This window comes from Halichoeres trimaculatus, unplaced genomic scaffold (genome assembly GCF_033239565.1).
Source record: "Halichoeres trimaculatus isolate MK-OKI-2021-1 unplaced genomic scaffold, fHalTri1.1 fHalTri1_scaffold_19, whole genome shotgun sequence".
Lineage (NCBI taxonomy): Eukaryota > Metazoa > Chordata > Actinopteri > Labriformes > Labridae > Halichoeres > Halichoeres trimaculatus.
In genome coordinates, this window is record NW_027437197.1 from 8406937 (window position 1) to 8433987 (window position 27051).

At 39.3% G+C, this 27051-nt stretch overlaps 1 protein-coding gene across 1 annotated transcript; it reads left to right on the plus strand.

The window, feature by feature from the left end:
• Positions 1 to 12075: 12075 nt before the first annotated feature.
• LOC141808568 (actin-related protein 3-like) lies at positions 12076 to 26364 on the plus strand. The gene is made up of 12 exons (XM_074695228.1): positions 12076 to 12302; positions 15552 to 15607; positions 16347 to 16471; positions 16963 to 17073; positions 17176 to 17271; positions 17449 to 17556; positions 18988 to 19131; positions 20985 to 21158; positions 22787 to 22879; positions 23226 to 23351; positions 23766 to 23849; positions 25267 to 26364. The coding sequence occupies exons 1-12, from the start codon at positions 12259 to 12261 to the stop codon at positions 25360 to 25362; spliced, it is 1257 nt and encodes a 418-aa protein (XP_074551329.1). The 5' UTR covers positions 12076 to 12258; the 3' UTR covers positions 25363 to 26364.
• The last annotated feature ends 687 nt before the right edge of the window (positions 26365 to 27051 follow it).

Here is a 27051-nt window from a genome sequence, read left to right on the forward strand (position 1 = left end):
TAAGAGGGTTTCTTTTCAGGTCTGATGATGAGTTTTTATAATTCCCTTACAATGGATATTACATGGGGAAACTGGAGCTGATTGGGATACAGATATTAAAGCTTCATCATAATCAAAGACAACAGCAACGTTGTATGCTCAAGTTAAAGCTGTGGCTGAAATGGCTTCACTGATTGCTCGTCAATCATGCACTGGAGAAACAGGAGGAGCAGCTGTGAAAAAGGAAGGAATGGTTTGGTAAAGGAGACCATTTAAGAGCTTCTGGATCTGGATTAATGAGCTCATCTTCTCTGCAATCTAATGGCATGGAGTACTGACTGGATCCACTGAGAGAAGGATGATGGGACATGATATAAGTGATGGACACAGACAAAGTATGCCTTCATTCGAACACTGTACTCAAAACCTGGGCTCTGTGGATGAATTTATTGGGAGACAAATCAAAGTTGGATTCATGGAGGATGTTCAGTTATGGTTAACACAGCCTGATTAAGCCACCAGCAGGCCCTGATCTCTACACCTGGAAGACCAAGTTGCAGTACCACTCTGCTACAACATATCAAACCACAGCAGCAATAAGAATGGATCAATTTCATTTATTTAAGCAACATTGTCTGCATGAGATAAAGCTGTGGCTGAAATGGCTTCACTGATTCCTCATCAAACATGCACTTGAGAAAAAGGAGGAGCAGCTGTGAAAATGGAAAGAACCATTTCCAGTTGAAGCAGACATGGCTGCATTGATGGTGAAGGAAGCCAAATAAGACTTCTGGATCTGGAATAATGAGCATAGCTTCTCTTCAATCAAACTGCATGGAGTACTGACTGAAAACACTCAGAAAGAAGGATGATGGAACATGAGATGAGTGGTGAGCTCAGACAATGCATGTCTGCATTAACACACTTCACTAAAAACCTGGGGACTGTGGATGCATCTCTTTGGACACAAATCAAAGTACAAGGTAGGTACTGGAAAGACGGAATGTTTGTAGAAGTGTGTGTTCATGGTGAAGGAGACCATTTTAAGAACTTCTGGATCTGGATTAATGAGCACATCTTCTCTGTGATCTAATGACATGGAGTACTTACTGAAAACACTCTAAAAGAAGAGTAATAGGACATGTGATGAGTGATGAGTGATGCATTCGTGGAAAAAGGAGTTTTTGGACCTGGTTTAATGAGCAGAACTTCTCTGCGATCTAATGGCATGGAGTACTGATTGGTAATACGCTAAGAGAAGGATGATGAAACATGGGATGACAGTGAGCACAGACAATGCATGCTTGCATTAATGCACCTCACCAAAATCCTGGGCACTGTGGATGTGTTTCTTAGGAGACAAATCAAAGTAGGACTCATGGAGGACGATCAACTGAGGCTTCATTAATGCTATATCAAAACCCAAAACCTTTGCAACATTGTCTGCACAAGTTAAAGCTGAGGCTGATTTGTCAATCATGCACTATGGGAACAGGAGGAGCCGCTATGAAAAAGGAAAGAAGAGTTTGACTTGACGCAGACATGGCTGAATTTATGGTAAAGAATACCATTTAACACTTTTGGATCTGAATTAATGAGCACAGCTTCTCTGCAACCTAATGGCATGAAATACTGACTGGAAAATCTAAAGGAAGGATGATGGAACATAAGATGAATGATGAGCTCAGACAATGCATGCCCGCATCTATACAGTGTACTCAAAACCTTGGCGCTGTGGATACGTTTCTTAGGAGACAAATCCAAGAAGGATTCATGGAGGATGTTCATTGATGGCTAACACAGGTTGATTAAGCCACCAGCAGGTCTTTTTATCTACACTGTGAAGACTTGGAAAAAGTACTGCCTTGTGACTGCATATCAAACCTAGGCGCAGTAAGAATGGACCAATGGGAAATATTTCAGCACCATTGTCTGCACAAGTGCATGATCTGATAGCATGGAGTACTAACTGGATACACTGAGAGAAGGATGATGGAACATGTGATGAGTGGTGAGCACAGACATTGAGTGCTTGCAATAACAAACCTCACTAAAAACCTGGGGACTGTGGATGCATCTCTTGGGAGACAAATCACAATACAAGGTAGGTGCTGAAAGATGGAGACATGTTATTATGAGGTTCTTGAGTGTAAGAGGGTTTCTTTTCAGGTCGGATGATGAGGTTTTACAATTCCCTTACAATGGATATTACATGGGGAAACTGGAGCTGATTGGGATACAGATATTAAAGCTTCATCATAATCAAATACTACAGCAATGTTGTATGCACAAGTTAAAGCTGTGGCTGAAATGGCTTCACTGATTGCTCGTCAATCATGCACTGGAGAAACAGGAGGAGCAGCTGTGAAAAAGGAAGGAATGGTTTGGTAAAGGAGACCATTTAAGACCTTCTGGATCTGGATTAATGAGCAGATCTTATCTGTGGCAGAAATGGCTTTACTGATATTGCTTGTCAATCATGCACTTGGGGAACAGGAGGAGCAGCTATGAAAAAGAACGGAACTGTCTTGACTTGAAGCAGACATGCCTGCATTGATGGAGAAGAAGACCATTTAAGAGCTTCTGGATCTGGATTAATGAGTACATCTTCTCTGCAATGTAATGGCATGGAGTACTGACTGGATACACTGAAAGAAGGATGATGGAACATGATATAAGTGATGGGCACAGACAATGCATGCCTTCATTCACTCAAAACCTTGGCACTGAGGATGAATTTATTGGGAGCAATATATTTAATCAACAATGTCTGCACGAGATAAAGCTGTGGCTGAAATGGCTTCACTGATTTGTCATTGAACATACACTTAAGAAAAAGGAGGAGCAGCTGTGAAAATGGAAAGAACCATTTCCAGTTGAAGCAGACATGGCTGCAATGATGGTGAAGAAGACCATATAAGACTTCTGGATCTGGAATAATGAGCATAGCTTCTCTTCAGTTGAATGGCATGGAGTACTGCCTGAAAACACATTGAAAGAAGGATGATGGAACACGAGATGAGTGTTGAGCTCAGACAGTGCATGTTTGCATTAACACACTGCATTAAAAACCTGGGGACTGTGGATGCATCTCTTTTGAGACAAATCACAATACAAGGTAGGTACTGGAAAGACAAAGACATGTAGTTGCTGTCCCAAGGTTCTTAAATGAAAGGGGACTTCCTCTCAGGTGGGCTTATAAAGTTTTGCCATCTCTAACAATGGTTATTACCTGGGAATACTGGAGCTGATTTTAAATGAATGTTTTCAGAAGTGTGTGTTCATGGTGAAGGAGACCATTTTAAGACCTTCTGGATCTGGATTATTGAGCACATCTTCTCTGTGATCTAATGACATGGAGTACTGACTGGAAACACTCCGAAAGAAGGGTGATTGGACATGTAATGAGTGATGATGATGATGATGATGATGATGATGATGATGATTGTCTGCACAAGTTAAAGCTGTGGATGAAATGGCTTCACTGATATTGCTCGACGATCATGCACTGGAGAAACAGGAGAAGCAGCTATGAAAAAGTAAAAAACAGGAACAGTCTTGACTTGATGCAGACATTGATGCATTCATGGAAAAAGGAGCTTCAGGATCTGCTTTAATAAGCAGAACTTCTCTGCGATCTAATGGCATGGAGTACTGATTGGTAATACGCTGAGAGAAGGATGATGAAACATGGGATGAGCAGTGAGCACAGACAATGCATGCTTGCATTAATGCACCTCACCAAAATCCTGGGCACTGTGGATGTGTTTCTTAGGAGACAAATCAAAGTAGGACTCATGGAGGAAGATCAATTGAGGCTTCATTAATGCTACATCAAAACCCTATACCTTTGCAACATTGTCTGCACAAGTTAAAGCTGAGGCTGATTTGTCAATCATGCACTCTGGGAACAGGAGGAGCAACGATGAAAAATGAAAGAACGGTTTGGCTTGACGCAGACATGGCTGGATTTATGGTAAAGAATACCATTTAACACTTTTGGATCTGAATTAATGAGCACAGCTTCTCTGCAACCTAATGGCATGAAATACTGACTGGAAAATCTAAGAGAAGGATGATGGAACATAAGATGAATGATGAGCTCAGACAATGCATGCCCGCATCTATACAGTGTACTCAAAACCTTGGCGCTTTGGATACATTTCTTAGGAGACAAATCCAAGTAGGATTCATGGAGGATGTTCATTGATGGCTAACACAGGTTGATTAAGCCACCAGCAGGTCTTTTTATCTACACCGTGAAGACCTGGAAAAAGTACTGCCTTGTGACTGCGTATCAAACCTAGGCGCAATAAGAATGGACCAATTGGAAATATTTCAGCACCATTGTCTGCACAAGTGCACGATCTGATAGCATGGAGTACTAACTGGATACACTGAGAGAAGGATGATGGAACATGTGATGAGTGGTGAGCACAGACATTGAATGCTTGCATTAACAAACCTCGCTAAAAACCTGGGGACTGTGGATCCATCTCTTAGGAGACAAATCACAATACAAGGTAGGTGCTGAAAGATGGAGACATGTTATTATGAGGTTCTTGAGTGTAAGAGGGTTTCTTTTCAGGTCGGATGATGAGGTTTTACAATTCCCTTACAATGGATATTACATGGGGAAACTGGAGCTGATTGGGATACAGATATTAAGGCTTCATCATAATCAAATACTAAAGCAACATTGTATGCACAAGTTAAAGCTGTGGCTGAAATGGCTTCACTGATTGCTCGTTGATCGTGCACTTGAGAAACAGGAGGAGCAGCTGTGAAAAAGGAAGGAATGGTTTGGTAAAGGAGACCATTTAAGACCTTCTGGATCTGGATTAATGAGCAGATCTTATCTGTGGCAGAAATGGCTTTCCTGATATTGCTTGTCAATCATGCACTTGAGGAACAGGAGGAGCAGCTATGAAAAAGAACAGAACTGTCTTGACTTTAAGCAGACATTCCTGCATTGATGGAGAAGGAGACCATTTAAGAGCTTCTGGATCTGGATTAATGAGCTCATCTTCTCTGCAATGTAATGGCATGGAGTACTGACTGGATACACTGAAAGAAGGATGATGGAACATGATATAAGTGATGGGCACAGACAATGCATGCCTTCATTCAAACACTGTACTAAAAACCTGGGCACCGAGGATGAATTTATTGGGAGCAATATATTTAATCAACATTGTCTGCACGAGATAAAGCTGTGGCTGAAATGGCTTCACTGATTCCTCGTTGAACATACACTTGAGAAAAAGGAGGAGCAGCTGTGAAAATGGAAAGAACCATTTCCAGTTGAAGCAGACATGGCTGCATTGATGGTGAAGGAGACCAAATAAGACTTCTGGATCTGGAATAATGAGCCTAGCTTCTCTTCAATCTCATGGCATGGAGTACTGACTGAAAACACTCTGAAAGAAGTATGATGAAACATGAGATGAGTGATGAGCTCGGACAATGCATGTCTGCATTAATACACTGCACTCAAAACCTGGGGACTGTGGATGTATCTCTTTGGACACAAATCAAAGTACAAGGTAGGTACTGGAAAGACAGAATGTTTTCAGAAGTGTGTGTTCATGGTGAAGGAGACCATTTCAAGAACTTCTGGATCTGGATTAATGAGCACATCTTCTCTGTGATCTAATGACATGGAGTACTGACTGGAAACACTCCGAAAGAAGGGTGATAGGACATGTGATGATGATAATGATTGTCTGCACAAGTTAAAGCTGTGGCTGAAATGGCTTCACTGATATTGCTCGACGATCATGCACTTGAGAAACAGGAGGAGCAGCCATGAAAAAGTAAAAAACAGGAACAGTTTTTACTTGACGCAGACATTGATGCATTCATGGAAAAAGAATCTTCGGGATCTGGTTTAATGAGCAGAATTTCTCTAATGGCATGGAGTACTGATTGGTAATACACTGAGAGAAGGATGATGAAACATGGGATGAGCAGTGAGCACAGAAAATGCATGCTTGCATTAATGCACCTCACCAAAATCCTGGGCACTGTGGATGTGTTTCTTAGGAGACAAATCAAAGTAGGACTTAACGGCAAACCCTTGACACTAAGAGGAATCAATGGTCAGATCCTTTCATTGACCCCTTGGGAATCCTTGCTTCTTTGGCTTTTCAGCAAAAAACAAACTCCAGGACTTGTGCTGGAAAGGTCTCGGATGGGATGACACTGTATCTGCAACATCAGCTGGAAAGTGTTTTAACTGGGAGGATAACACCAGCAGGAAAACTTCAGTATCAGAAGATGCTTTAACCAACTCATCTTAGGAGGAGAAAGCTTTGCCTTAGCTGCATCATTTTGCAAAAAGGAAAGAAAGAAAGAAAGGTCACAAGATGGTGGAAACGTGTGCCTTTCTCAACCCTGGAAGTTCAGCATCCCTCTGTACACTGGGTCTGATGGATAGACTGAATCTATCTGGGAGAAACACACGGATTCATCTGGGTACCATGGGGAAAGAGAAAATTGTTGACAGTGGTATTGTCTCAGATTTGGAAGTTTCAGGACTGGACACTGATTGCTTCTGTGAAATGCCAGGTGTTTTCACTCCGCAAAGGATGTCTGTAAACAGGAGCAATGTGCCACAACAAGAAGGATTTGGAAAAATGGCAAACCAGTCTGCAGTGACTTTCAGTAGAAGCTCACTGTGAATCTGGATGAACTATGGAATCAACAGTTCAAGGTGGACTTTCCGGAAAGCAGCCAGGACAGGCTTTCAAGGAACGGTCATAAATTTTTGAAAATGGCGAATAAAGGTCAAACTTCCCAATGGCCACTACAGTCTCAATTTGCCCTTAATAAACAATGGCAAAATTGCAGAGGAACTTGCTTTTAACTGGAAGAGGAGGCCAACTGGCCAACTGGCTCTATCTGCTGTTGCCAGAAATGAAGGTACACTCCAATTGTTGGATCTGCTTGCTTGAGTGCTTGCAGGTCTGCAGGTAAGTGAACACAGGTAAGTGAACACAGGTAAGTGCTGGAAATCAATACAAAAGTGTGTGTTTTTGGAAAAATCCAAATACAAACTTTTTTTTAAAAATTCACAATACAAAAACTGTTATCTTAGAAATAACATAATAATTTACTTAACAAATAGACAAATGCCATAAAAAAAGTCTGGAGGTCACACTCTGTAAAAGATACTTTACACCACGTCTTGTAAGCTCACTGAGTCGAACTATTAAACAGTAATGATCTGCGCATCCATAGCCTCATACACAGGAATAAGTCCTAAACTGTAACTGAGCAGCATCTCGAAACAAATAGAAAAGAGTAGCTTGAACCAAAAACCAAAGACAAAAAAACCCCACTGTAAACGGTAACGAAAGTAAAGCTCAACTAAGGCGATTTGAACCCTTCAACATCGGATGTGTTGGCGAAGACACATCACAGTCTGAAGGACGGTTATTTCTAAACGGTTTGCACAATCTGAAAAATTCCAACGGTTTGCGAAAGCTGAGACAGTTCCTGCGAATACACACCAGAGTGCCAAGCAGATGGATGACCACTGAGGTTTCAGCATGATTCTGGGACCAAAGGGACATCTGAAGGAGCAACTTCATTTATGAAAGGTAGCACTAGATAGGATGAACTTCATGATGAATGAGGCTCTCTCTTTCTAGTTTTTACTTTGCATATTTAATAAATGTTACAATCCTTAGTACATTAACTTTTTGCTGCAGTGTAATGTAAATACATTGATGAGTTTTATTATTGTTTTGTAAATACTTAATTGTTTTATTCCAGAATTCTAGGCTTCTAAATGCTGCCTTAGTTCCACTATTCTGTCACAAAACTTTTGATATGTTTAACTTGGTTCTTATGTTCAAAGTTTATTAATTTTCAGTAAAATGTTTTAAGTGTGTGCATTGCTTTAGTTGATATTTAATCCTGTAAAAATGTTATGTCCTATTAATCCATGTTTTACGTTTTCTCTTCATTCCAGAAAACTTCAGTTTCCCTTTATTTGTGTTTTTATGTTCTTTCCACTTTATTTGTATTTGTTTGTTTGTCATTTCTATCCACTTTATATGTACTTGTATGTTTGTCTCGTCAGAGTTTGTCCTGTTCGCCAAGTATGTCTTGTCCTGTGTCCCCACTCATGGCCTGCACCTTGTCGTGGTGAGTGGGCTTTCAACTAAGACAGGCCACCTGTGTTGAAAAGCTTGTTACATGTGTTGTGTTAACAAAGGTAGGAGAAAGCTCACACGGCATTCATATTTCCAAGTTTTATTTGAATAGCCACATCAGAAACAAAGTCAGAACAAGAACAGTCAACAACAGCAAAACAAACACGTGGTGAAGAAAGTGAGAAGCTGCAGTTTGATACAAAGTACCATATATGATTTGTAAACATCATGGCTACATAACGACTATTTTAATTTCACATGTTGTAATTATGGGATATAGTATATTATTCTGTAATACATAATTAACCTCTATATTTAACCCTTAAAGTCATAAGACTATTATAAATTAAACATTGTAATATTTCTGGGTCCAGTCAGCAACAAAAGTTGTAAGGTTAATGTGTAAAAAACTAACCTTAATAAGTTTGGATGAAAACATCTTGAAAAGTTTCTGCTGCCATCTGCTGGTCAGTTTTTTGATAGCGCATCAAGCAGGTGCAGTCTGAAGTGAAGCACAGACCAGGGACTGGGCAGGAATCATGTAGCAGCAAAAATCTGAAGAAATATCATGTTAGAGACTTTCTGTTCTTCGGATAAAACATGCCCTTGATTAACACTTATGTTGCTTTTTATAACTTGTGGTGTTCATCTGTTTTTTTTTTTTTTTTTTTTTTTTAAACTTAATACAGAGCAGTGCCTGATTTAGTCAAAGACAACACTTTTAAGTAACATGAGTTCTTTCTTTCTTTTTATTTGATAGGATTGTGTGTTTGAATGAAATTGATTTGTTTTATTATCACTTACTGGCAGTTGTCTCTTTTTATCTTTGAAGTCCGTATGTGAATTAGATTTAATTTATCCAACGTTATTAAAGTGTGGCAGATCATGAGAGTTTGGAGTAAAGTTTCTGGATAATTAGATGAAACCTTTTGAACAACTGGACCCTGATTTTTCCAGAACCATTTTCAGTTGCAGAGCAAATCTTCAATCTGCTTTAAAACAGAAGCATCACATGAGCTACATACAGTCAACTTTATGATTATGTTTCTGTGTGTTTTTACAGAAGCTTCTCTTAGAGTCAGACTTCATTGCCAACCACTGACAACATGGAGGGCTAGTTCCCAGAAGAGATTTACAATCTTCAGCAGGAAGAAAGTGTGAAAAGAAACAGCCACATTTAAAAGCTGAACCCCAGGCTAAAAGACGTTGTACTAAGAGTTGGTGGGAGACTTGGCAAGGCCGCCATGCCTGAAGAGTCAAAACATCCTGCAACTGATATTTTTAGTAATTGTCTCCAAACCTAGGGTCTGTATCAAGATGACAGCAGTTGTGTCATATTGCCAAATGGCACTACTCCCAGTTTTAAGGTAAATGTAGGAAACCCAAAAGGATCTCACCATATTTATTTTTATTAGCTGCTGAAATGCCAGCAACTCACCTTAAAAATGGTAGTGACATTAAGAAACAAAATGTGTTAGGTATGGATATTATCATAAGCCAGTTAGCATATGACACTACCATTTTCTTAAAAGACAAAAATCAGATTCCTTTAACTATTAAAAAATAAAATAGTTCTCCAGTGCTTTTGGGTTAACTTTAAAGTTGTGACAATACAAAATATTTGCCATATATGACACACCACTCCAGGATATTTGTAACATTTCCATCAGATAAGAAATCAAATACCTGGAAATTTACCTCACCTAGGACCCAAAACTAAACCAATAGCTGAACGTTGCAAACAAACTAAAAGAATGTGTAGCAAAGTTGCATATATGGCTCCAAAGAGATTTATCAATTCTAGGCTGGATTTATCTATGTCCATAACTTCTCATTCTACTCCACTGTACTCTGGAATAATAGATATATACTGTATAGAAAAATATCTTTATTTCCTGGAGATTGGGTTCAGAGAGGTATTTGGTCTGTGGTTAACTAGATGGATAATCTTGGTGCTGAAAAAAGCTTTTGATAAACTACAAAAAGCAATACCTCAAGCTAAATTCTTTAAACAAAGAAATAGACATTACCTTCTTTTTTAATTAATTTAAATTGTGTGTCAAGTCTTTATAATAAGTAAAATGAAAAATGGCTCTAACAATTTAAGAAAATTTGAAGAAGCTTCCCCAATGATTTAGAGTTAAGAGATGATATGCCCTTGTTTCCTTTTGATTCATGGTTTTTCTATTTCATTTATTTGTTATTGTTATTATTTCTACTTTTGTTGCTGTACTAAGTCCAATGCGCACTAAATGCACTTTAAAACACTCTCTTTATTTATATTTTTCAAAGTTATTGTACTGTTAAATATTGTCATGGCAGCTGTTCACCCTTGACAGCTTTGTACTATTACTGTTCTGTAATGTTAATAGTTATATTTTTACATAATCAAGAGTGTTCCATAAAATAAAAATAAAAAAAGGAGGAAAAAAGCGTGATTGAGGGATTCATGGACTGTAATAAAGTGGACATCATTTTGCTCGAGGTCGCCACAAAAAAAACTTCCCTGGTGGCTGGCTCCAGTATAGGTGAAAAAAACAATCCATCTCCCCAGCCTTTCCAGATGAGCTGTGCTCAAACTTTAAAAAAATGACTTCACCTTGTTCAAATGTTTCTCACATCCTGTTGTTGTGGTGATTTGAAGATAATATTGGGCTTGTAATCAGGTCCTCTTTATTGTGAAAAGTTTAATTTTCATTATTTACAAGATGTTAAAAAAATAGGCTTTATTTCACGTTAATGATGATTGACAGCTGCCGTTCTTGTGTATTTTTATCAGGAATTGTAAAATATGACAGGAGAGAGAGCCAAGAAGAGACTAAAATCTCGAAATTAACAGTAATTAATATTTTTGTCACCTGGCTCCACTCACATTCAGTCCGAGTGACAGAAATATAAGATTGTAAAAAAAAAAAAGGCCAACATGGAAAGTGCGCTGACAGCGTTATCCCGGGAAAACAATGAGCTGCTTGAGAGAGTCAAAGATGTCGAAAGATATTAAAGAAGGTGGAACCTCTGGATCAACGGGCTCAAAGAGCAAGAAGGTGAAAATATAAGGCAGGATGTCATCAATGACCAAGGTACGTTTTATCAGTCTGTTTCCTGGGTATAAAAGACACGAACAGAAACAAGAAACCAAGCTGTTTTTCCGTTTTGTACAAAAAACGAAAAAAAAAAACAGGAAATGGCTTGTTTTTCCGTTTTTGTATTTTGCACAAAAGACAAAAAAAAAAGAAAAAAGGGCCCTTTTTGGTTTTTACAGTATTTACAAAATAAATGACGATTCCACTCAATTTTTCCTTTTGTTAGTGGGTGGGGCTATATATATATATATATATATATATATATATATATATATATATATATATATATATATATATATATATATATATATATATATATATATGTATGTATGTATGTATGTATGTATGTATGTATGTATATAATGTGAAACAGTTTATATGTTTTTCATGATTCGAGATTAAAAAAATGAAGTATCATGGCCAACATGGAAAGTATCATCTAAGTATCATCATCCATGTATGGATCACTGGGACATTTCATTTCCAAGCCTGCCAGAGGAGTTTTATTGTGAAGGGCACATCACGGTCGTGCTTCAAAGCCCCGCCCACTAACAAAATGAAATATTGAGTGGAATCATCTTTTTTTTTTTTTTTTTTTTTTTTTTTTTTTTTTGTAAAAACGGTAAAAAAAAAAAAAAAAAAAAAAACATCTCCAGGAGAGGCTGAATACTTTAAAATTTGAATAGTGAAAATCCAACAAAATTTGAAGTTTTATAATGAACCAAAAAACGGAACGGAAGAATAATAAGAAAAAGAATAAAGTCACAGGAGAGCAATTTATGTTGAATTTATGTTGAAACACTGACTCAGCATTTTAACATAAGTATAATTGACATCGGTGGTGCTTGTGTGTCACTCGACCCGGTGTCCGCCATCTTGCCTCTCCCTGCCTGCCAGGAGCTGAGTGCGGAAGTGGAAACTGCACTGTGCGGGCTCAGGGTTCCGCCTGTGGACGCCTCGCCAGATTCCCCCAGCCACAACAGCCCGCTAACCTTCAAATATAACCCCCTCCAAACAACAGGGACCTGGGCGAGATGGCTGGACGGTTACCGGCGTGTGTTGTCGACTGCGGCACAGGGTAAGCTTTTCAAATTGGACCGCCGTGCAGAAAGGGGGCTCGGGTGTCACCGAGAGGCTGAGCACGGTTAGCGACTGACAGTGTCAGCAGCAGCATCAACTGGGTGTGTGTCTGTCTCTTTGTAGACAGTGAACCATACAGCTAATATGCTAAAGAGTAGCTTGGTTTAGCATGTTACACTCTCCGTGTTTCGGTTTGTAGAGTGACCTAACGGGGGACTCATAGCTGTTAAATGAGCCGGTTGTAGTTGCAGGGTGCGTTTTGCTATCGATGCTGTAAAGTCAGCATTTAACAGGGTCACCATTTAAGCCACAACATCGGTGATCTTTTCCAGACAGATCTTATTAGAAACTGTAAATTTCTCAGACACGTTTAAATTTAGAGTCTGCTTTTGGTTTGCTTGCCAGTTGAAATCATTGCCATGTTGTCTTTTTCCAGTTGATGTTTTTGTGATGGAGGAATTTAAGTGGTGTCTGCTGCTGCAAGACAGAAACATGTCTGATGAAGACGTCCACAGCTGGTTTCATTTGTATTTGTCTCATTGGCTAATCAAGTGTTGCTGGTTTAATTACTAGATTCTGTGCGATACGATATCAGCTTTAGTGTGTGCAATTCATATATCAATTTACTGGTTCGTCCAGATTTGCGCATGCTCAGTACAACTTCCTAATACAGCTGCACTTCCTCATTCACGCTTTTTAGTCCATATATGGTCGTTTCTCGGCATCCGAGCATGCTTTTTTGATTAACTTCTCTGATTTCTCTTCATAGCCAAGCAAAAATGATATTGCTTGTCAAAAGGTTACAATTATATTACACTGTCTATGGTCTATTCGAGTGGGATTTTTTTTTTTTTTTTTTGAGGACAAACAAATAATGCAAAATATTCTCCAAGCTCAACCTCCAGCTGTATTTGTATTGATTTTTGTCTATGTCTTCCTGCTTTGACTCTCAGGTAGTATAGGTGTCTGGTTTACACATTTTTTCTATTTTTCCCCACACGTTTTTTTTTTCCTTTTTTGATCGTTTTTTTTGTCTTTACCATTCTTAATTGCTGAAATGAAACTAATGAGCATGTAGGTTTTGGGGGCTGGATGTGGCTTACATTGCTTGCATGTAGAGGCTTGAACTACTCACTCTTCACATTGCATTCCTCACCATTCACCCCCCACCCTCCTCCTCCTCTTTTAACAGCACACGGGCTGTTAACCAGTGTGCAGCTTCTGACCTGCAAACAGTAGACTGAGAGTAAGTACGAGCCTTCACTGTAAAGCAGATGGCTTCTACTCTCTGGCCAAGCCTTTAAGTCAGAGCACATATGTTCAAATATCAATAGCTGTAAGGTTTTTTATTTGTGAAAATAACGCTTAGTCATAGTTCTCACAGGCAGAGGTGGGGTTTGTATGATGAGGTATTTTATGTGGAAACTTTGACATGCATGGCAGAAAAAGCTATTTGCAGATGTCGAAGAACTTAGACCACTGTCTCTGAGTCATGCTAATGATGACCAAATAATGACAACTCCACTTCCCTTTACGCTACATAAGCAGCCTCACTGCTATTATTAGAGCAGTGCTCATGCATGTAATGAAAGAAACAGAAAAGCAATGTTTAGTTTCTTTTTTGCAGAAAAATATCTCTAACCAATGTTTTAAAGGTTGTACAGAAGACTCAGATGTTCCAGTGAGTCATCTGTTTTGAGCAAATGCTTTAATTTGATAACTCTGTAAATAACCTGCAACAAAGTTACAGCAAAACAGATCGTTCACTGGACTTGAGATCTTCACTTCAGCTGCAGCTTATTTCCAGCCTGTCGAGGCAGGTAGATGCAGACAAGCTGAGACTGCTCTGTGGTATGAAGGTGTTCAGAGCACATTTTGTTACAGTCAGCGTCAGTGTTTTGCAGTGATCACCACCAGTAAAACCCTCTTTGGAGTAACGTGACCAAGTTCTGTCCTCATCTAATACATCTGCTTTGTTCTGTATAAGCAAACCAAGACCTTTGTACGAGAAAATATACAATTTCTTTGGTGTTAAGAATGAGTAGTTATTCATGTGAGTGTTAGAGTTTGTTTTTTTACCCTAAATCTCATTTTCAAGACCAAAGTTTGCACCCCATACTGCACAAAACTCCTTTATTTGAAAAACTACTCGTCAAGCTTTTCTTTCTTCTTTTAAATAAAAATCAAAGAGCCACTGTTTTGACCAGGATGTGGCCTATTATGCCCACAGAGCTTTGGCAGCCTGTAACAGTGTCCTCTATCAGTCCCTTGGGCTGCGTGTGCAGGAAGTTTGGGAGTCTTGTCTGGGGCAACCCGAGTCAGGATCACATCTGGTTAGCATGTGCCTTAAAAAATAAAAACCATTTGCACAGAGCGTAGACCAGGCTGTTGAGTCTGAAATCTTTAATGTTTCAGGGAGGAGAAGGGGATTGTTAACCCTTGGCTACATTTTTGCATGTTGTTGAATCCAAAATAAATTGTCACACCAAGTTTTTGAATTGCTCTGGTAGATTGCTCAAGCAGATAGCTTCAAGGCTGGATGTAACTGATGCAACAGACAGATGACAGAACATCCACTAGATTACCTCGGGTTGTTTGTTGAAATATTTGACGATAATCCCAAATTTGTAAGGGTTGGGTGTGTAGTTTAATTTTGGAGCTGTAAACTGGTTTGTTGTATTTTTCAAATCCGCCAGAATCAACAAACAACAGCTAATACTTCATGTTGAAGAACACAGAAGTTGCTGCTCTACTGCTCAATCATAGAAAGTGATTTTTTTTCAAAAGTAAAAAAAATGTCAAAGGTGTGAAAACACCAGAATAGTCCTTAAACCTGAAACTAATGCGTATCTGTCTGGATTCTTAACATTTTCCATGGCGCTTTTACCCGTAACACTTCCCCTTTGGTTTTACTTCAGTCGAAAAGAATGCAATAAATCACACAGCAGTGTTGAGGTCACAGCCAGTTTACACTGAGCACGGTTAGTTTAGATATTTTTTTTCTCCCTCCATACCCGAATAGTTTTCAGTTTGCCCATCTGACATGAATGGCTCTATTTCATGGCTTCCCATTTGCAAACTCCAGAGCTGCTGCTACTGCTGCTGCTTTTGGCGCTCCACCAACCTGCCCACGGACAGAGACGGCATTGATCAAAATGATGTTGAAGGAGATTGTAGCCCAAAGTTTCCCTTACATTGAGTGAAAGTGTAACATAAAAAGATAAAGTGTTGTGCTTTTGTTTTGCAGTTACACCAAACTGGGGTATGCAGGGAACACAGAGCCACAGTTCATCGTTCCATCATGTGAGTATTTCACTGTGTGTCGGATTCCAGTTGCACCAGCCAAGCAGGCCAGTGGCCATGGCAACAAGTACCATGATGCATTATGATAAGAGAAAATAGCTCTTCTGTCTGTTTACCTTCTATATGGCTGTCTTTTTAAAGCAAATAGCATTTCCTTTGGCTGTTTATCTGGATTTTTCCTGAAACGCCTCTTGGGTCTCTTTAACTTTTAATCCTCCAATAATGAGTAAAACACGTTTCATGACTGGTAAAAAGGCCGGAAATTTAGGCAAAAAATCTTCACAGTTGTCTTTGTTGCAATATATATAATTTATTACAGAGTATAATTCGACAATGCTGCCTCTCGAAGGGTAACCAGATTCTTTTCAAAGCCTGAGAAAATTTGAGGGTTCCATCTTGGTCCTTAAAAATCGAAGACATCATGTCCTGCCAACTCCTCCAGTTTTTAGTATCTGCTGTGTATTTTTTGTTGTTTTCTTGCTCCTGGCTCTACCTTAAAAAGTCAACATTGACATCTCTGTTGGTCTTTAAATGTGCTGCCAGTGTTGCCAGAATAGACCATGTATCCACTGTTTTTAAGCAGAAACAGTGTTTGTTGGGTTGCGTTGATGTGGACTGTCAGATAATACCAGTTTATGTAACGTACTTGACAAAAGATATTGCAGTTTTTTCCCCCAACAAACACATCTGCTGTTCATCTTTCCCTTCCTCTCTATTAAGTTCTCTTTTTTCTCGTCAGGTATCGCCATCAAAGAGTCAGCCAAGGTCGGGGACCAGGCCCAGCGGAGGATGATGAAGGGGGTGGATGACTTGGATTTCTACATCGGAGACGAAGCAGTAGACAAACCCACATATTCCACTAAAGTACGTGACCCTGGCGACTTAACACACCCACAGATGTGACTGGCAAAGCAATTACCAAGTTTGATTTGTTTCATTTCCTTTAGAGTGCTAATGTGTTCCTCGTCTCTGCTGTGCATTAAGAGACTCCTGACATATCGTTGCCGCGAGAAACGATCACGATGTAATCCCATTAACCTTACAGCATTTCTTGTGAACACTGAATGTGAAATGACAGATAGCTGGTATTTTTCAAACAGTATCACTGTCTTAAGTTGAAGCCACAGTTCAGGTCTGATTCTCTGCCCTCAACTTTTTTGTGTGGGAGTTTTCAGAAAATATGTCAAGCTTTGCTCATGAACTAACGGTGATTTCAGCTTTAAATAAATTAGCTGTGAGCGTAATATTTGCCATAGATGACCAAAGAAAGTGAAAGATGGTGTTTCCTCACAGCACCAGTTGAATCCTATTGAAACCTCGCATGCTTTGCTCTAATGAGCTGAACTCTCCAACAGTGGCCGATCCGTCATGGGATTGTGGAGGACTGGGACTTGATGGAGCGTTTCATGGAGCAGATAATCTTCAAGTACCTGAGGGCTGAACCTGAGGACCATTATTTCCTCCTGGTAAGACGGTGCTTAAAAAAACATGATCGCTAGAGGATGGAAAACTCAGAATGTTCTGCTTTCTTCTCCAAAATGTAACATTGTGGTATTTGTCCTCTGCAGACTGAGCCACCTCTGAACACGCCGGAGAACCGAGAGTACACAGCTGAGATCATGTTTGAGTCCTTCAATGTACCAGGACTGTATATTGCCGTGCAGGTGAAATGATCTGTGTGATTGGGTTTGTTCACTACATGAAACAGATTTGATTTCTTCATATATTTATCTTAACTGTACTCAAAAGTTACTTTAAAATCAGTCTTCTTATAACACCTCAGGTATGAGCACACTGCTCCTTAATGTGACATCTTTTTGTGTGTGTTTGTGTTTTACTAGGCTGTGCTCGCTCTAGCTGCCTCCTGGACGTCCAGACAGGTGGGAGAGAGGACGCTGACAGGAACCGTCATTGACAGTGGAGACGGTGTCACTCACGTTATCCCTGTGGTGAGTTTCCTAGATGAGCTGATGTTAATTTATTCATATTATAGGAAACTGTCTCTACCTTTAAACTGAGGTTTTCTCGAAAGATGCTATGAGGAGGATCTGTTTTAATAACATTCCCTCGCCACCTTGTGGTTTGGAGTCTCCGCACACTGTCCTTGATCACATTTAGTGAGGCGTGTGTTTGTTTTGGGATTAAATAGAGATCGGGTCAAAACAATATTTCTTGGTTAAAGACAACTTTTTACTGGCTATAGCATGGGAGGTAAGGTATTCATCTGTACAGTTACGTACAGCAAACGGCAAACGTAGAACTGGCTATATGTATGTATGCTATCCTCAGCCCGGTTCCTGAAAGACATGTCCTAGTTAGCTATGTCCTGCCATTCATCTACCAAGTAGAACGAGCATAACCTCACTCTTCATTTTATTGATAGACTCTCAAGTTTGAACAGACCACTGCAGAATAACTGCTGCAATGTGGACGTTAGCACAAACAGTTTCGCCCCTGTGTTAAAGAGTGATACAGCTGGAGCCAAAGGCTAATTAGCCGTTAGCTCGGGCTGTATCACTCCCCCGTTAAGCTTTCTTCAGCTCTTCTGTCCTTTTTTACTCTGACAGTTGGGCTCCTGTGTCCACCATCACTACAAAATTAGTCACAGAAATCATTTTAGCAGAGAAAAACACAGATCTCTGTTTTAGCTCTTCTCACTGCTAAACTTAGTCAGCCAGCATGGTGTTATCATTAGAAACCTAGATGTGCCGTATATCAATGTGGTCTGGCCCCTTTAAAGAAGTTAGCTTTGTTGTTTTTCTGACACATAGTTTTCTTGTTGTTTTTTATTTATTTGGGGTCATCTTTTACTCATTCCATTTAGCACTTTGAGAAACTGATAAACACAGCTTAACTCAGATAGCCTCGTAACAATGTGACAGTGGTTTTCGCTCTAGTAAACAGTCAGCCAGTTTGTGCTCCAACAGAAAACTTAGTTGTCGCTCCAGGCTGTGCATGAGTAACTCTTTTTTTATTCATTATTAGAAACCACAGTATGCAACAGCCCTTTTTAAAGAATTGGTTTCCTGTTTCTTTATACAGTTTTGGAGAACAATCAAGGTTTCTCCCTTTTAAAAACTCTCTTCCGAACAGCTGCAAACACAGTAATGGGATAGTCCTGAAGTTTAAAAGTAGGCCATGTTGTTTCAGAGGCTGGAAGGACTTACTCAGTTTTAGGAAATGTGCTTGCAGAATATATTTAGTGGCTGAGTGACTGAATCAGCATGTCTGTAGCTACTGCTGAATGTGTGCAATGGCTGAGCCAAACACAACAGTTTGAGGACACAGAGGGGGCCCTGCAGGATGAAGAGCTGATGGAAAAATGTGCAGCTTTTTAATATGACTGTATCTCTTCATTTATCCACTCGTCTTCCTCACAGGCTGAAGGTTATGTAATTGGCAGCTGTATAAAGCACATCCCCATCGCAGGACGAGACATCACCTACTTTACCCAGCAGCTCCTGAGGGAGAGGGAGGTGGGCATCCCACCGGAGCAGTCCCTGGAGACGGCAAAGGCAGTAAAGGTTGGTAAATAAGAGTTTGACAATCAGTTTCAAAAATAGACCCTAAACTAAATGATTAAAAGGCACAGTTTGGGTTTTAAATTCCCCCAAACACTCCATTTACTGGGTTTTCTTCGCATCTGCATTCTATAAACAGTTTGTATTGTGTCACAAAGCATTACTGAGGAAAGCTTTGAAATGAGGGAAGTCAATTGTTGCTGCAGCTGGTCTTTTACTTTTTGCAGGCTTTTCAAACACAGTGCAACCCCCATGGCCTTGATAAAATGCATAACAGCTAATGAAGAATAATTTTTCTGTGAAAGCATTTTTTCCTTCATCAAGTTAGAGTTGATTTAATAAGCTTGTTAACCCTTTAAACCCTAAAGTCCTTTAATTGGGAGACTTTGAAGCTGCTCCGCAAGTAAAGGCATAAAACGACTTTTCATGTGTAAATATCGTCACATTCCACACAGATTAAACATGAGAAACTTTGCCACAAACTCCGACAATTCACACTTCAACTGAACTTTAGGCCTGAGCGTAAAGGGTTGATGGAAACAAAGTTGGATGTTTTGGTCTTACGCTTCAATTGATTGTTTTTCTCTATGAGGACACCAGGTGGCACAGTTGCTCTGCCTGTTTCATGCAGTGTGTGTCCTTCAAACCTTCTGCCTTTGTTTTGTGTTTTTTTTCTTCAGTTTCTTACAATTACACAGTTTCCCAAACTGTCATCAACCCCCGCAAGAGGATTGTATTCACACTATTTGACAACCCAGACTTACAGAGGAGGAACAAAAAAAAGCATTTAAGGCTCTGTCTCACCAAATATATTTTTTTTCCTTTTAGCAGCTCCCAAATTGACAGTGCTTTATGTAAATGTCTGATTTGAATATCCTCTTGTTGCTTTCTCCTTAAGTCGATGTATTTATTGACTCACATCAATTCTCCAGAACTCCTCCATGTTTATTAAACAGCTTGTTATAACAGACTCCGTTCTGGATGTCAAGGACCATTCTCATCACTTGGAGACAAACAAACGGAGAATAACGTGAATTCTAATAATGAGCATTAGCTTTGGGAGGGATGTGAGGTGTGCATGTTGCCACACGTGTCTGCAAATATTAATTCCACCGTTCTGCTGTTTGGCCCACAGCATGGAGCAGGTTCCCTACAAATCAAACTAATGACATCTCCTCTGAATACAGCGTTCTGTTATGTCCTGCTCATTCATATTCACAGGCACATAAGAAAAATCAATTACTCTCCACATTTGTGTTCGCTTTTAAATTGAATTTTGAATATTTTCATTACAGCGTAAATAACCGCAGAAAACACCAGCAAGGTGGACAATGTAATAATGTTCACATTGTTGAATTGCAAACACTGATTTATGAAAAAGGACTTGTTGAATTGTTGCTTAATTCACATTGATTGAAAATACCGGCAGAGTCATGCATGAGCTGCAAGGTTCAAACATTCAACAACGCAATGTCCAGATAGCTTATGTAAATGTTTCTTCTGTTGAATATGTTTGTCTGAGAGATAAGAAATATTTAATAGTTTTATACAATTTCTGTATGTCAATGACCAAAGCAACATGTAATTTAATTCCTTTTCTGTAACTGCTAAGCTGTTAGAGCAGTGGGAACATTTATCAAACCAAATCAAGCAAAACAAAGAAAAAGAAGCTTTGAAGGATGATAAAAAGGTTATAAATAGGGGACATCGCATCAGAGAAAATTAATACAGGATGAAGCATGATGCATACAAGGATCAGATACTGTAACTTCTAAACCTTTCATTTAGCTATACCTCAAGGATTTTCTCTCTTTAAACTGAGACGTTACCTTACCTCTTCTTGCTCCCACCACCAGGAACGGTTCAGCTATGTGTGCCCGGATCTAGTCAAAGAGTTCAACAAATACGACACAGATGGCTCCAAGTGGATCAAGCAGTACACAGGAATCAACTCCATCAGCAAGAAGGAGTTCACCATCGATGTGGGCTACGAGCGCTTCCTGGGGCCTGAGATCTTCTTCCACCCAGAGGTTGGTGGTGAATGTACTTTATCTGATCTGGATGAGGCAGTAATTGGATCAAAGGACACAAGAATCCACCAACAACTCAAAGAGTTTGATTTTATTTTCATCCTCCATCAGTCAAATCGGGCACTATTAAAAAAAACAAGGATAAAAATAATGATACATTTTATTTAAAGCGCTTTTCTTGGCACTCTGTAAACCCGAATAAGCTGAGTTTACTTGAAAAATGCTTGTAAATCAGTTACCTCAAAAAACTAAGTAATGAAATAAGTTAATTTAACTCAACATCTTAAGTAGTTACAATTATAATGGAAAATCATTCCACAGAATGTAATTAATCAAATAAACCTGATGCTTATTTGTTACAAATTGAAATATTAAGTAATGTTAAAAAAGGTAGTAAGTTGACCTTAATCAAAATTGAAAGCTGTGATATCAATAAATTTGCCTTATAAATTAAGTAAATGTAGTGATAAAAAGTTGATCTGATGAACTAAATTAAATAACATTTTAAAGTACAGCTGGGTCTCATATCCACAGCGTTCCCTCCCCACTCATGGTTACAAATGTCGTCACAACAAAAATCAGCTCTAACTTCGTAACTTTATTAACCGTGAGTGAAGAGGGAAGGCCGTAGATATGAGACCCTGCTGTACATTGAAATATTGTTCTTCAGGGGGTACAGGTTGTCTGTGCACCACAGCACTGACTGGTGGTCTGTGCTCCATGGCACAGGGTCGATATTTATACATGATAAGTCTTGTGACTTTTGCAGTGTGTGTCTAATGGTTAATAAATTTATAAATGAAACTTTGACTGGACTATCATGCTATTTTGTCCAATTTTAAAATTAAGTGTAAAAAGTCAGTCAGTCAGTCCACACCACATAGAGCATGGACAGCTGATATATGCCACAAGGGGCACAGACAGCTGGTCCATGCTGTGACGCACAAACAGCCCGTACAATTTGTAGCAGAGAGAACCTGTGCCTCTTTTGCACATCTAGAAGTACAGCAAGGTCTCATATTGACTGCGTCCCCTCCTCACTCATGGTTACAAATCACAGTCACAAACTAATAATTTTGAGTTGTGCTTACTTGAACCGTAACAAAAGTTAAATTTACTCAGAAATCATCATTTTCAACACTGAAAACTCAGACATTAGAGTAAATTGAGCTTAATAACACATTTTAAGTTTTCATAGCTTAATCAAATGGAGTAATTTGAACTTTTGGGTTTACAGTGCACTCAAAGACACTTTACAGTGGATAAAAACAGCATATAAAGCAACACACATTAACAACACATGAATGAAAAGAAGCAGAACGGGAAAAACAAAGTGCATTCAAAGACAGTCACACATTAAAAGTGTTTTTAAAAGGGTGGATTTTGGTGAGTGTTTTAAAATTGGGGAGGTCGGGACAGTTGCAAATGTGAAGTGGTTAAGCACTCCAGAGGATGGGGGCTGCGACAGAGAAAGCCCTGTCCCCCTAGATTCAACAAATGACCTCTAAATCCCTATACTTCTATGAAACAGCGATAAAATGTGCTCTCTCCATCAGCTAATCTGTGTTTTCATCAAAGTCACAGCAAACACTTCATAACATTTCTTCTTGCTTTCCTCACCGTACCAGTTTGCCAACCCAGACTTCACCCAGCCTATCTCTGAAGTTGTGGACGAGGTGATTCAGAACTGCCCCATTGATGTCAGACGTCCTCTCTATAAGGTGAGCTCATATTCTCATTATTGATGAGCTGCAATCGTACAAACTTTTTAAGATGAGAATCACATGAACTGGTAGAATTTCAAAACAAAAAGTGCTGACTTGTTGTTATTGGATGTTGGTTGTGCTGAAAACTAATTCTGATCAAACTTAAACAAATGGAAGCAGAGAGTGAGATTGATTCATCACCGTGTTTATTAAGTTATCTTCAACACTACAGAGTTGTTTCTCATCGCACAGGATGCGTCTGTTTACCCAGACTGTCTGGCTGTCAGCCAGCCGTGGGTCACAGGTGTTAAGTGCTTCTTACTCTGCAGCTCTGTAACCCCTGCCACCTTCTCTCCTGCAGAACATTGTTCTGTCAGGAGGCTCCACCATGTTCAGGGACTTTGGGCGGCGTCTACAGCGAGACTTAAAGAGGACGGTTGATGCCCGGCTGAAGATGAGTGAGGAGCTGAGTGGAGGCAAGCTCAAGGTGAGAGAAAATATGCAGCACAGATCAATACAGCTCGACTAAACACAACGTCTGTGTCAGAATGTAAGCGAGAAGACATTTCTTTAGGGTTTTTCCTTTCACACAGCAAATGCTATTGAATGTAAATTTCAATATAGTATGAAGCTGATTGAAGCTCTCAAATTACAACGTATATGATTCACCTTGGCTCATTGTTACTGTTATTGATTCAACATTGAAGGCTTCACCTGTGTGTGACTAGTGTGTGTAGCCCTGATTTCAAAAACCACATGTTTTAGACCCTTGGTAATCAAAAAGCCTCATCATTATTCTCCCTACTGAATCAGAAACACCCTGAAGCTCAATGCATCTGACTGTTTTGTAGACAATTAGCATTCTGATGAATATAACCTTGTCTCCGTCTTCTCTCCTAAGCCCAAACCAATCGATGTCCAAGTCATCACTCATCACATGCAGAGATATGCAGTCTGGTTTGGTGGATCAATGTTAGCCTCAACTGTAAGTATTTCAAACCTTCTTTTAAAAAATTTCTATCTGAATTAAGTTACTATTTAAGTGATGATTTCTACTTTTAAGATATTTAAGACTAGTATGTGAGGCAGTCTTTATTTGTCTGAGAGGAAGTGACTTCTGTGGGCTGTGGCATGTCATTATCCCCCCTTAATGAGTTATTTGTGTGGGAAAAGCTGATAATTTTACCAGCAGGAAATGCCACTTGGAGCAAAGGTCTCCGACACTTTATTCAGAAAAGGCTAATTAAGGCTTGAGGTCTCAAATGAATTCACAAACATTAACAGGATCTTTGTTTTTTTTTTCCACAAATGACTCGCATTATTCACAAAAACATGCCCAAAAACTCCCTGAATTTGACACTTGTATATAAGGCCCAACACAAAATGTGAAACTCAAATAAGCATTCCTTTGTATGGAGTGTGGTGTTTTTAAAGAGAAAACTCAAAGTAAAGTTTATGACTTAACTATCCCATGATATGTCAATCTTGCTTGCACACTAGATTCTGAAACTTTTGTCAGTCATTATTTTTCTCGGAACAATTTTGATTTTTTTTTTGCATTTTTTTTTCATTTGCCCTGCTCATTTCCTGGGTAGTTTGAAATTTTCTGACATCTTTTCTCTACACATTTTAGGTGATGTTCAGATGATAAATGAAGACTTGTGTATGTGTGTGTGTGTGACAGTGTGTCCGCGTACTGAAAGCTGCTGCTCAGGATCAATTGCTTGATGGTTTCATTTTTATCGATGTTTAAATGATGAAGACTTCTGTACATGTGTGTGACGGTGTGTCTGTGTGCCTGTGCCTGTGTGTGTGTGAGCCCCCCGTGCGCATACCTCAAACATACTGACAGCCGCTGCTCAGTATTGATTGCTTGATCTCTGCTTGATGATTCCATTTTTCTCGTACTGCAAATTTTTGCATATATATATACAAAATAAACGCATGGGAGACAGTGTGTAAGGTGTCTGCGTGACATTTTTTTGGATTATGGATCCAAAAAGGGCATCCAAAAAAACTGACTCAGTGTGCAAAAACCTTAGGTGTTGGTGTTTTCAGTTTTTATTGAAGAGATGTACCTTTACACATCGGTCAAGAATCTGTACATGTAGGTCAAATTAAAGCTGTGCGATGAAAGATGGATTGCAATACCTCTTTTTAACAGCAGAGGGAGCTAATCAACTTCAACTCCTTCTGTTAGACACCACTATGTCTATAGCTGAATAAAAGCATACAAGCCTGAACATGTTTACCTATTTTCTTAAGAAATAATTAGAAATCATTTATCCAACACTATGAAACAAGACTCATATTGAGTTGTGTCACCATTGGTATCATTAGTTTTAGCCACTCTCGCTACAAAGACTAATTACTGTTATCTTCCTGTGTGCATCCATCCACAGCCTGAGTTCTACCAGGTTTGCCATACCAAAAAGGACTACGAAGAGATCGGACCGAGCATCTGTCGCCACAACCCCGTGTTCGGAGTCATGTCTTAACTCTGGAGTCTGACAGCTGTGGACGGGTGGGGGCTGCGATATGGGGAAGGGTGGGTGGAGTTAGACTTTGTTAATGACACACAGACTCAGGAGTTGGAGGATGATGGTGCTTCTGTGCTCTTTGATAACTTGTTCAGCCACAGATGTGTGAGACGAGTAGGTGACCCAGAATTTTAACAGGAAAAATAAAAAAGAAAAGAGGCCACACCAAACTAAGAGCGGCAGGAAAAATTATTGTGAATGTTCCTTTATTTTTCTCTATTTCTGCTCTTTTTTTTTCTTTTCTTTTCAAAGTGAGGGAAAAAGTTTGCAAGCCAAACAATTTTAGGAACACTTCTGGATCTGTTGAGCGATATATGAGAAGTGATGATGATAAAGATGATGATTATAATGGTGGTGTTAGTAGATAATGATGATGATGCAAGCATTGAGAGTACTTTCCCGACACCAGAACATATATTTATGTTTATTAAAGTCCAGGCAGGAGATCATTGACGACTTGAGAACATATTATTATCTCCTTTTATTTCTACATTACTTCCCTCAGTTTCAAATGCACGCGTCTGTATCACAGTAAGAGCTTGTTTATATTTCATACTAAAGTTTTTTATATGTAGAACTTGGGAAATCAGGGGTGACATTAATAGATACCAGAAAGAGACTGTTTTATTCCACAGTGCAGCTTTGTTACGCAGTATTTCCTCCAGTTTTTCTCCATTTTTCCTCTCCAGTTATTCCCCACATGTGTCTTTGCTGCCTGCCCTTCAATTCTCCAAACAGGACATTAAATTCACATCTGCTTTTACTTCATATGATGTCAGGAGTCCACCTCTGTGATGCAGTGAAAGGAAAAGAAGTGGAATTATTGAGGTTATAAAGATGAAATAAGAGACTGTCAGACCAGTATTGTTAGACTAGAACTTTTTTTTTGTTATTATTAAATACCAAAATATTAAATGAGTGGGATTTGTGTATTTAATGCCTTGCAACATTCCAATAAAGGCTGAAATTTGTTTCTAATTTCTTGAGTCTTGGTCCTTGTTTACTTTATTCTACAAGTTTGGGGCTAAATACAGAGTAATAGTTTCATTGTGAAGATGTTTTCCACACTTTTCTTTCCATTGAGTTTCTCTTCTACCATGCAGTTCATTCTTTGTCCAATAGATGTCACTCACAGCATCTATTGGTCTTCCTCTGTACTGCTTTCACTTTTTTATATTTACACAAACAACCTGATGTAAAAGAGATTATCCCAGGTCAAAAAGCTACATGCTAAACAGACACGCTTATAAAAAGGATCCACAGAGTGTCATCACAGTTCCTCATTCTCTACTTTCCTGGCAGCGGTGTAGGTGAGAGGTCTCAGGAGTGGGAGGACTTCATTTCCAGAGCTGCACTGTGAGTAAAATGATGTTCAGGCTCCGTCTGAAGAGACAGCAGGAAGGTTAAACAGTGATCCTTCACAGCAGGCAGATCGATCTGACAGGGCTTTTCCTGTCTGAATCACTCCTTTCACTCCTCACAAACACAAAGTCCTGATCCAGTTCAGGTCTGATGGCAATTTTAGTGCTGTGATTAGAGAACATTGTGCTTTACAGAAGAAAATTACGTGCTTCATCGTTGATAAAAGGCTGGAAATCAGAGGTTGGTTCACTTTAATCAGTGATGTTCACAGGCTGGAGGGTGACG

Bases quoted from the DNA above. Each gene is read 5' to 3' on its own strand.
- LOC141808568 (XM_074695228.1), top strand. From the start codon at position 12,259: ATGGCTGGACGGTTACCGGCGTGTGTTGTCGACTGCGGCACAGG. The intron at 15,608-16,346 runs GTGAGTATTTCA...TTTTCTCGTCAG, and splicing joins ACAGTTCATCGTTCCATCAT to GTATCGCCATCAAAGAGTCA. The intron at 16,472-16,962 runs GTACGTGACCCT...ACTCTCCAACAG, and splicing joins AACCCACATATTCCACTAAA to TGGCCGATCCGTCATGGGAT.